The 12,354-nt window shown below is 36.3% G+C and overlaps 1 protein-coding gene across 1 annotated transcript; it reads right to left on the reverse strand.

The window, feature by feature from the left end:
- Window positions 1–5,075: 5,075 nt before the first annotated feature.
- Window positions 5,076–9,736, reverse strand: LOC125226604 (27 kDa hemolymph protein-like). Its single transcript, XM_048130632.1, has 7 exons — window positions 9,600–9,736; window positions 9,038–9,132; window positions 8,455–8,567; window positions 7,718–7,872; window positions 6,983–7,116; window positions 5,953–6,079; window positions 5,076–5,389 (listed from the first exon to the last, which is right to left on the reverse strand). Coding segments are annotated over exons 1-7 (666 nt in total). The 5' UTR covers window positions 9,640–9,736; the 3' UTR covers window positions 5,076–5,387.
- Window positions 9,737–12,354: the final 2,618 nt, after the last annotated feature.

Consider the following 12,354-nt stretch of genomic DNA (forward strand, 5'->3'; position numbering starts at 1 on the left):
TCACTAGCTCGGAAACACGTGTTTTGTCCTTTAATACCAACGGGTAAAAACGCATTTTATCCACTAGTGGGTAAAGTGACCTTGAATAAAGTCAAATTAACTGCTGTAAAATTGATATAAGTAGGTGAATCTAGTAAAAAAGATGATTTACCACCTGTGGAACTACTGGAAGCAGTGATAAACGCATTTGTTGCGTTGTAGTTTCCTCACTATAGTGAGAGGAAAAGTTTTGTGTTACACTCGGGTGCAAATGTATTTTACTTCTCGTGTGTTAAAAAACTCGCAAGTTCAGGTTTCTATTCTCGAACCACTCGCTTCGCTCGTGGTTCAACTATAGAATCCTTTCACTTGTTCGTTTTTCAATTCCACACTCGGCGTTAAAATACAACTTTGCCCCCTTGTATAACAAATAACTATTAATATCACGATATCACGTCAATACACATTTAAAAAAAAAAACTTGTAGGCATCATCAGTGTAGTTATGATAGTATTTAATAGGTGGCGCTAAAAAATTAAGTTCGATTCTTAGTATAAAGATTGTAAATCGTATATAAATCATCCTTGTCACTAGTATTGAATTCAATAAAGAAAAATATATGAATTAATTTATTTTATGAGCAATCGAACGAATGACAAAGGCGATTCTTCATTTAACATATCTGAGAATATCTCCGATAACAAAATCATTGTGTGTCCGCTATTTATGTGTACAGTACATAAATAGCGGACCCATTTTTGTGTAATCACACACCCAGTACCCTACAGGGTGTAATGGTCTGATTAGGAAAAAAAGTAGAAGACAAATTATTATAATGCATTTCTATTCATGGGGCAGGTCGTCCATGTCGACCAACCCTATATCAATATCATGTTTTTTTATAAATCTTGAAGTCGGTTAATAAGTTTCGGGTATATAAGTTATTGATAAAAGACAAAATTATTCGTCGTTATTGTTACCTAACTTTCTGTTATCTGTGTTACTCCAGCTGAAGCAAAATAAAAGATACTAGGCTGACATAAGTGACAATAAGACTCGACCCATGTAGTTTATGGTCTTATTTATCATCACACCACCACAACACTAGGTCGAATATTAAAATATTGTCGATACTTCGGTAAGAGCGTGCGACTTTCAATCCGGAGGTTGCGAGTTCGAACCCCGGGTCGTACCATGAGTTTTTCGGAACTTAAGTATGCAAAATGTCATTTGATATTTGTCAGTCGATTTTCGGTGAAGGAAAACATCGTGAGGAGACCGGACTAATTCAAATAAGGCCTAGTTACCCTTCGGGTAGGAAGGTCAGATGGCAGTCGCTTTCCTGAAACTAGTACTATGCCAAATTTCGGGATTAGTTGTCAAAGCGGACCCCAGGCTCCCCATGAGCCCCCCCATGAGCCGTGGTAAATGCCGGGATAACGCAAAGAGGATGATGTCAAAATAGTTATTTGTTATACAAGGGGGCAAAGTTGTATTTTAACGCAGAGTGTGGAATTGAAAAACGAGCAAGTGAAAGGATTCTATAGTTGAACCACGAGCGAAGCGAGTGGTTCGAGAATAGAATCCTGAACTTGCGAGTTTTTTAACACACGAGAAGTTAAATACATTTGCACCCGAGTGTAACACAAAACTTTTCCCCTCACTGTAGCGAGGAAACTACAACGCAAAAAATGCGTTTATCACTGCTTCCAGTAGTTCCACAGGTGGTAAATCATCTTTATTACTAGATTCACCTACTTTTATCAACTTTAAAGCTGTTAATTTGACTTTATTCAAGGTCAAATTACTTTACCCACTAGTGGATAAAATGCGTTTTTACCAGCTGGTATTAAAGGACAAAACACGTGTTTCCGAGCTAGTGGGGGGAAAAAGTATTTTTATACGTTGTGTTACTTTAATTTGTAGGTTTAATTTTAATGTTAGGTATACTTAGTTTTAATTGTTGAGTCAATTATTATTTTCGTCAAAAAATGCTGTAAGCTCTTCGTAGCTCTTTTCGTTTACGTCGAAAACGTTAAATATATACGACTAGGCACTGCCCAAAAAGATCTGTCCACCCACAGAATACGCAACTGGCGTGAAGTGGCTTTGAAGAGGGCGGAGTGGTCTCTGGTGTCAGGGGCCAAGACCCTCTTCGGGTCAATGAGCCAGTGAAGTAAGCACCCATGCCAAGTGCACGCGTTTTCAATATCTGCTGTCGTAGTCGTAGCCTAATGGTAACCGTCAACGCCAGACGCCGACAGAAATGCAATCTGGCTCTGTCGCGCCAATACGCAAGTGCGATAGAGGTAGATAGCTACGAAACAGATATTATTGTGAGCGTTTGTGCATTTGGCTACGTACCCTGTAAGTCAAGTAAGAAATCTAACCACAAAATTAAAATTTTGAATAAGCTCCCGACATACTCGTATTGGACCGATTTTGATGAAACATGGCTAAGAACACTCCCGACTAACTCAGCTTTCAAACAAAAAAAAAACTAAATCTAAATCGGTTCATCCGTTCGGGAGCTACGATGCCACAGACAGACAGACATACATACATACAGGTAGACACAGACAAACATACAGACAGACAGACACGTCCCCGCCTTTTTTGCGTCGGGGGTTAAAAATTGTATTATATTAAAATATTTATTAGGTAATTAAGTAAGAAAATTGTCACTATAGCAACGCTTTAGTATTTTCATTATAGGAACTAACTAGGCTGACTGAATAAACACGACAAGTGCACCTCTCTTTAGTAATTTTGCTAAATAGTTATATAGCTGAAATCCTATTTATTAATTAAGTACTTAACTTTCCCCTAAGACTTTTCAATCTTATCGGATGTCGGAAGGATTTCAAGGCCGTTTTCATCGGATAATGTGATCCGATCCGATCCGATATCGGGTGTCGGACCGACATCCTACATCCGATAAAAGCTTCCGATAGTGTCGGATGTAGGTCCGATAAAACGCATTGTTCCAAATCAATGAAGTATGATTTTGTATCAAAAAATATTTAAAAAATGTTTGATATTTAATAATTATAAGCACTATATTCCAAATATTATATTGTAAAATTAAAATAACGAGCATAAAAAATACTCAGAGTGTCAGGCAAAATAAATAATTTTACATTCAACTATATCTAAGTACTAAAAGATGAAAAAACTAGTATTCGCAATTCGGACCGATGCATTCATTACAACCTTTTTTTTTCAATGGAAATTGTCAACTAATTTGAATTTCGATCATTAACAGCTGTTTAATAGACGCCATTTTTGTCACGCACACTACTACAAACGTATACCTACATTATATACGCACACTAACAAATATTATCGGCCGACAACTGGCGGGGGGTCCGGCATGCCAAAAATGGTCGGAATGGTCGGAATGGTCGGTCGGGTGGTCCAGTTCGATGGTGCCCCGGACAAAAACTGTTCTAGGAGAGTGCCATCGGCATTAAATCCGCAATCTTTGCGTTTTATATCGTTTTTTAGTAATAATGATCTATTAAATACATAAATGGAGACCTGAATGCGCATAAATCTTACATTTTACATCCTTCCTACATCCGATATCGGATCGGATAATGTGAAAACGGTCTTAGGCTTAAAACTGGATGGCGCTGTTAGCAGCCTGGAAGTGGCCACAATCATATTTTCCCCAAATATTTTTGTTTTTAGGGTTCCGTAGTCAACTAGGAACCCTTATAGTTTCGCCATGTCTGTCTGTCCGTCCGTCCGTCCGTCCGTCCGCGGATAATCTCAGTAACCGTTAGCACTAGAAAGCTGAAATTTGGTACCAATATGTATATCAATCACGCCAACAAAGTGCAAAAATAAAAAATGGAAAAAAATGTTTTATTAGGGTACCCCCCCTACGTGTAAAGTGGGGGCTGATATTTTTTTTCATTCCAACCCCAACATGTGATATATTGTTGGATAGGTATTTAAAAATGAATAAGGGTTTACTAAGATCGTTTTTTGATAATATTAATATTTTCGGAAATAATCGCTCCTAAAGGAAAAAAAAGTGCGTCCCCCCCCTCTAACTTTTGAACCATATGTTTAAAAAATATGAAAAAAATCACAAAAGTAGAACTTTATAAAGCCTTTCTAGGAAAATTGTTTTGAACTTGATAGGTTCAGTAGTTTTTGAGAAAAATACGGAAAACTACGGAACCCTACACTGAGCGTGGCCCGACACGCTCTTGGCCGGTTTTTTTATTTTTTATAAGAACAAATGACATATTTATTTATTTTAAAATCATGATATCATGTCAATACACGTTAAAAAAAAATTGTAGGCATCATCAGTGTAGTTATGATAGTATTTAATAGGTGGCGCTAAAAAATCGAGGTACGATTCTTAGTATGAAGTATGAAAATCCTATATAAATAATCCTTGCCTAAACAATTGAATTATATATTTTTGAAGAGTTTTCATATAGAGTCTAACCATCATCGAATCGCTGCACAAAAAAAAACGGCAAATTCAAAAAAATCTTTAACTGGTAACCCGAAGCATAATGCGAATATTCGTTTTTTTTTTCAGTATTCGTTCATTTTCATCATTTCAAACCTGATTCCAGTTACAGATTATCTAAAATAGCATGCTTTTCACACTGCTCCTGATCGGTTTAGCGATTATAACATCCGTAATAAATGCACTGAGACAAAGGTTGAGGTTATGTACGAACAGAGGTTGACAGTCAGTTTTACACGTAAAATTGTTGCCATATATAGAATTCTGAAAAAATGCTTGTGCAGCGACTCGCTGGTCAGATTCTAGTTACTGTCCTAGGCACCTTACAAATCAATTCTGTTATTGTTTAAAGTTTACTGGCAAAGTAACATTTGTAGTCACAGTACATGTCTGTCTATCACTCTATGTACTCTATGCCGTGTCTCGACACAGGATTAAAACTTTTAAACCTCAGTTTAGTAACTTATTATTAATCTGTGCCTCAGTTTTTACAATTTGATCCATATTCTTAATTTGATATGTGTTAAAATTGTCAAATATTAATAATTATTAGCGCCATCTAGTCGAAAATCAATTAAATTGGATTAAAAAGAAAAACAAATTAAATGTGCAATGGTTATCTTTATTACATTATATTTATACACTATGTATGTATATTCAAATTTTGACGTTTCATATGGATCATAATATTTAGGTACGGTAATGTTCGGTTAAATGAAGTTTAATTACTAAGGGCCGGTTGCATCAAACCGTCTGTCATCGTTAAAGCGTTCGTTCGTAATTTTTTTTTGTGTGGGAAGTTCCATAGACGTCTGCTGCGTAACGATGATGTGTCTGTCAAATGTGGTTGATGCAACTGGCCCTTATTCTACTGGACGGTTTTCCTGCTTCAAGCCGGTTTCTGGTCCTTGATTTCTGCAAAAAAATGGATCCTATTAAATTATATCAGCATAATGATTTTTTTTTGTTTCCAATTTCATGTACGTTATAATATGTTGACTTACGTTACGGTACTATTAGTAGGAATGAAATCATAGGGAAATGCGAATGCAGATCTAAACGAATGAATTATAGAATTTCTTTCTTATTCTAGAATGGGATTATAGGATTTCTTTCGAATATTTTTGTTGTGTGTTTCAAATTTATCAGTAATCATTCATTTCAGCCTGGAGGGCAGCCACCCCCCTGGGAAACCAATAGTCCTGTGTTCCAATAAGGGCATTTTAGTGATGAATTACATACCTAGTACCCATAGTACAAAATAGTTTGGGGCTCGGGTGATCTGTGCAAGATGTCCAAAATGTGTGTGTTTCCCTTAGGTCCACTTGCACCAACCACTTAACTCATTGTTAGTGGGCTGTCATCTGTCAAATTCCATATAAAATGATGGGTTAACCTTCGGGTTAACCCTCCATTTTCGTTGGTGCAAGTGGCCCTTATAAGTACGTGTTTTTTTGAAAATTCACACTTTTACTTACATTCCTCGCAGTTCATATCGACAGAATCAATCAATTGCTTCAAAAGTTTATCGAGATTGGGTTTCCCGCAGGCTTTTACTGCGACTATTCCGCAGTCGTTTTCTTGTTTGTCTAGTTTGCATCTCTCCTGTAAATGAGAAACGATATTAAGTTTCATTGAAAGAGATGGACAATAAATAGTATTTTATGCAACAGGCGTTTAAAGGAGGTTAAAAAAGACGAGTGGCGTGGGTAACAATTTGAGGCGAAGCCGAAAATTGTTATTAAGACGCCACGAGTATTTTTTGACTCAGTTAAACACCGTTGCATATAATAGTTTTTCTACGACCATGCACTTAGTTTCCAATAGTTTTCTTGAATAACTTTCGTGAAATTCACACTGTTTCCTGTATTTTGACGCAAAGGTTTGCACTGTCAGCTCAACTGCCCAAAGCCTTCCCGCGCACGCGCGCAGTATCGTAACAATACGTTGCCATGGTTACATAGCCAAACAATGCGTTTTCAGTTTTTTCGATACTGCGCGCATGCGCGGAAAGCCGGCGGACGCTGGCTTTGGGGAATAGACTTTTAATGTAGGGGTTTAAAGATCTATGCACCGCCCTGTAAATGACGAATAACAGTTCGGGAGTAGAAAAACTTTATCATCAATGATACCATCAGTTAGTTTTAATTTTGTGAATATTTAAAATAAAGGGCCCGGTTCGAAGTTTAATTAATGTTCAATATTAGATCTACACGTCGATACAATATGGTTCTTTGTCAAAAATAACGTTTTTGTTTGAATAAATGTCACTCTTAACACTGACAGATGTCATATGACAGGACATCTTGCTCAATCTTTGATGCATAGTTTGAATACAGTAAGACGTTCATTGAGAAATCTACTACTCTATATTTTTACTCTCTATTACGAAATACATGTCGTTGGTATGATCCAAATTGGTGTCGTTTTCAAAATTGGTACCTTGAAGGTTCCGTGCAAAATGTCTTCGTTTTTTGATTTCAAAGTCTGTTTCAAAAGCATACTGACCTTTTCCGGAATGGCCGTCCCACTTCCATATACACCAATGAGGCGAGTGATTTCGGGCTTCTTGCTATCTTTACAGGTTTGCAGATCTTGCTGCTTCCGTTCCAGGCAATCTGATCCACCTTCCCTTATGAACGCTGTAACAGAAAAAAGGTTTCAAATAAAGGGTTTGCTTGCCACGAAATGCATGCTTGTTGGAAAATCACAAGCAATTAAATAGGTACATGAGTGTAAATATGTATATCAGGTGCCGTAGCCGAATGGCATTTCTGCGACGCGAAACGAAAACGAAACGCCGCGAAAGGTAGTCTGGCTCTGTCGCGCCAATACGCAAGAGCGATAGAGATAGATATACGAGCGTTTTGTGTCGTGAGCATTTCGTGAGCATTTGTGCCATTCGGCTGCGTACCCTGTTCATACGTGTAAATTGAATGAAAAATATTTCTGCATGGAGACAGAAGATAGGAATATAAGCTCTGTGATAAAACAACGCTACTTAATGTGTTTTTTTAGAACTGAGTTGTTAGAAAATGAGTAGGTTGAGTTGTACCTTAAAACTAGTTCAAACCCGCGGCTGAAGGAGTACAGTCGGAGAATTTTGATATCTTACCTTCTAGCTAGTTTAAACAAAGTTACGAAGTCAAAAATTGTGTTTCAAGCATTTTCCTTTTTCTTTTGTACAGCATTAATATCTTGGCTTAATTATACCTAGGTATTTTGTCGTAAATTCATACTTACTAATTGTGTTCTCTCCATCTCTAGCGCAGAAGAAGTCCAGTGCTTTGTCAAAAACTTTCTGCGTGGTTCGCAGTCCGCTGGCCGTGAAACATGGGGACATACTTGTAACCAGTGGTCGGATGCAGGTCTTCACCTGGGCTGATTTATCGCAGAACCTGTGGAAAATGAAGCTTTTGTACGAACATGTCAAATGCTGTTTCCGTCAGTCTCAGTATAAGGTTTACTGACAGTATAGTCTGAACTAGCATGACAAATACGAACGTTTCCGTAAAAATATAATACGAAGGAAAAGCTTTTCGCACTAGATTTGTAACTTATTTATACACAATAAGTAAGAGTTTTGAATTATTCACGGTTATTTTCATTAAACTTTGACCGGGATATAGACAGTGATTACCTTTTTGATTTTTGTCGAGCGCCCGATATTTCGACGCAGCTGCATGCATCATGATCACGGAAAATCGGGATTATTTATTTTATACACAATTTTGAGACATTAGTATAAATAAATAAATAAAATAATAATAAATATGTTTAGAAATTGACTACCTTTTTACTACTCCTGTTTTTTAAAACCGAAAATTTGGTTTGAACCCGATTTACCTGGTATGATTTTCCGGAATTTTATATTAGGTACCTATACACATTTACACATTATGCAGGGTGGTGTAGACATATTGATTTTTTTGTACTGTCTAGATTATAGTATCATACCTCGATAATAAAATAATACTTACGCCTTAACGATTCTGGGCTGGTCGTCCAAATACTTTGCCATCCTAACTTCAGCCCTAAAATTCGGGTCAGAATATACCTCTGTCACGCATTGCTTAAATGTTGACATAGATGTCTGGAAAACAAAATTGAGGTACTTTAATTATCTCCGAAATTAAGAAAATGACTTACTAAATTTCAATAAGTATATTATGTGTTTAGGGCTGGTCCCTGATGGAAGTCCAAGAGCCATACAAACGTCTCTAAATCCGGGCTTAGGTCTGACTATATTAAACAGGGGGGTGGGGAATCAACTCAGTCAAATTGACATGTCATGTTGATTCGCCGTTGATACGAATAATTAATATTGTGGTTTGCCGAATAGGTGTACTGTCAGAACTACATCCACACTAGAGGGGTTCATCTTGACTGCCCGCTATCTGTTTTTGGAACAGGTATTTTTAATGCAATCTTTTTAGCTGTTGGGTATTTATTTGGATACTGTCTTAATTGTGAAAATATATTTTCAGTAGAAGAAATGTGACATTTTCATCACTCCGTATCTCCATTTTAAACTGCAGAGCTTATTACATGGGCACTGCTTACCAGCACTTGTTGAAACTTGCCACTTTCACAAAAGTCTGCTGTGATGAGCGAATTAAGCCACCTCTCCTCCTCGGGTATTGTGCCCCCCAGAACTCCTGTAAAATACAAGTAATCACATATATTCCAAAAACATATTATTTTATCAAAGAAATTTTATAAAAGAGAAAAGATATGAAATATACTATTCGCTCCGTGTAGACCTTAGCGATATGCTAAAGTGTAAATATTTAAGTAGTTTCAAGTCATTTACAGTCAATTCACAACGGTCTTAAGTGCTAATGGACTTATACCCTATTTAGGTCCTACATTGCAACTTCCGCATTTAGAAAAAAAATTGGATCGACAAAAAATATTCAATCATAATTGGTTCCGTCACCTATTGCCAAGACAGTTATTATGCTTTTGTGGTAAATATGTCCCGTGCTCTTTAATTTTAGAAAGCCTTTAAATTATAATATATTGTCTGGAGGAAATTGAAAATGAGCGCAGAATATAGAACAAACATAACCAGCTTTGTTTGTGTTAAGGCTTTATTCAAATGAATTTGATTGATTGAACTTACCAACTGCCATTACGGCGGCGAGGACGAGTTTCACCAACATGTCGACACTCAAAAATAGGTAAATAATATTAAAAGAGTATATTTACACACTAGTAATAAGCGATAACTGAAACAGTTTCGCCTGTTAACAGCTTATATAGATGACTTAGGTAGATGTAATTTGACCTGAGGTTCAAGTGCCGCGATATGGTTTATCTAAGTACCTAAAGCTGCATTCGAACAATACAGGGGATATCAATATGGATCATATTCAAATATTTTCAAGAAAAACCTCAATTTTGGCAGGGTCGGATTCTCTCTCGAATAGGTGATTCCGGAAACGTCCCACTTTGTCGATTGCTATAATCTAAAGCCACTTTGTCAGTTTATTCATATAAAGATAGTTACAAGTGAATCTCGCCTTGGTGGTCACCGACAAAGTGGGACGTTTTACTAAACACGCTCACAAATGTTTACCAAATTAATAAAGTTCATCTTGGCTGCCCGCTATCTGTTGTTGTTCACTTTTAACTGGCTGTTCGATATCGCATTAGTAGGGAATCATATCGGTTAGAATCTAATTTTATTATAAATCAATAATTATAATCAGACTGTATAGCTCCTCAGTTTCTGACCCCCTTTAAAGGCAAGTCTCAAAGGCAAGGATACTTCAGAGACAACGCTCCCTCAAAGTTTAGGTAACATCGCTGCATTTCCACTTGTAGTTACCAAGTGGCAAGTGGTGGTAAATCTTTTACAAGTTTAAAACTTGATGAATATCCCTTTTCAACCGTGAACACTATCCCTTTGAGTCTCATTACTGCAGGGTTAGCACATGATTGGCGCGAAAGTGTGTCGCCGCGAGATAGATCACACGTCTTGTTCAAATCAAATCAAATCGAAATATTTATTTGCTAAAAAGTAAGCACAGGCATGCATGTGTTCTAATTGTGTTAATGACATAAGGACGGATAGTATATCTCGCGGCGACATACTCTCGCGCCAATCATTTGCTGACTCTGCTGGTGGTTTTTAAATATGCAGGTTTGTAACTAAGTAGTATTATAACCAGCTATGCGTTTACGTTAAATTCTCACGCATTTAAATATAGTTTCCTAATACTTCAAATAAAATATTTTATGCAGTGCACGAAATAAAGCACCACATAATTAGAAGAAAAATATGGACAGCAGTTATTTTTAAACATATTTTCTATTTAATAAGTCAAAGAGAAAGATATATTATATCTTTACTTTATTAAAGTAAATGAATTGACCGTGACGTCACTCCTCAGTACTTCATAGTAATTCCATATTAGCAAATCGTTTTGACAGTTCATAAAAATAAGCTGATTTGACTTCTAGGAAACTAGCCTATTGTGTAGTTCTAATTTGTATACATTCGTTGCTTTGTTGATGTTTACTGGTTTAAACTTATTATGTGTACTTCTAATTTGAAATACTTCGTTGCTTTGTTGATGTTTACTGGTTTAAACTTGATTAGTCGTAGTTCTAATTTGTATACATTTGCTTTGTTGATGTTTACTGGTTTAAACTTGATTAGCAGGCCTCGGATTATTTTTCGCATGGTAAGATGAAAGAAAACTATGGAGTCGATATTAAAACTAAACTTTAATTCATATTCATTCATACTCATACTCACTAATTTTCTTAGTCCCGTAATACTTTTGTCCCTTGTGCAGGTTGACGGATAGAAAATGTTAATCGAAAATTAATCTTACTGAATGTAATTAAAATTATTTATGTGGTGTGATTTGGGAAGCCTTTTGCTTGGTAAAGGGCTACATTTACCCTGTAACTATATCAAATTAGTTACTATTTTGTTTGGTTCAGACTACTTTGTTGCGGTAAACGTAATGGTAAGTACTAGTAACACATTTCTCATGATCGTATTTTAGATCTTTGTAAGGTTCTATTCTGTATAAAATTGCAGAAACTTGCGGATCAGACATAATTGTTTACGTAATTATTGCACGCGCCGATTGCAATAAATAATTAAGTGACACATCGCGTCGTGAATGATTGACATGACATTGACATGCAAATGATTTTTGATAAATCAGCTAGTACTTAGCATTACGTTTATCGCAACAAAGTAGTCTGAACCAAACAAAATAGTAACTAATTTGATATAGTTACAAGGTAAATGTAACCCTTTACCAAGCAAAAGGCTTCCCAAATCACACCACATAAATAATTTTAATTACATTCAGTAAGATTAATTTTCGATTAACATTTTCGATCTGTCAACCTGCACAAGGGACAAAAGTATTACGGGACTAAGAAAATTAGTGAGTATGAGTATGAATATGAATTAAAGTTTAGTTTTAATATCGACTCCATAGTTTTCTTTCATCTTACCATGCGAAAAATAATCCGAGGCCTGTTGATTAGTAAACTAGCCTATTATGGAAGTATGGTTTTCCCCAAATCTATCGACGCAGAATGGGCTGTCGCCGACCAAAAATCTGTCGTTAGTTAGAGTATGAATATGCGTGCGCATGCGTTCGACCCGTGCGTTCGACTTTCCGAGCCCTAATAAAAATGCGTAAAATGTTGAAATATCAATCTAGGTACGATTCAAATACACGAAATGGTATATAGGTAAGTATAGCCAATAATGTCAAAGGTTGGGTATTTTTAAGTACTAAACAATTAGATAAGTATTAAGTACATTTCGTCACTACTTTAAAAAAATCTCGTATCTCACGGTGTTCCTCAAAGTTAAAACGCAGTAAGTCTATATGCATTTCATA

This window comes from Leguminivora glycinivorella, chromosome 5 (genome assembly GCF_023078275.1).
Source record: "Leguminivora glycinivorella isolate SPB_JAAS2020 chromosome 5, LegGlyc_1.1, whole genome shotgun sequence".
Taxonomy (NCBI): domain Eukaryota; kingdom Metazoa; phylum Arthropoda; class Insecta; order Lepidoptera; family Tortricidae; genus Leguminivora; species Leguminivora glycinivorella.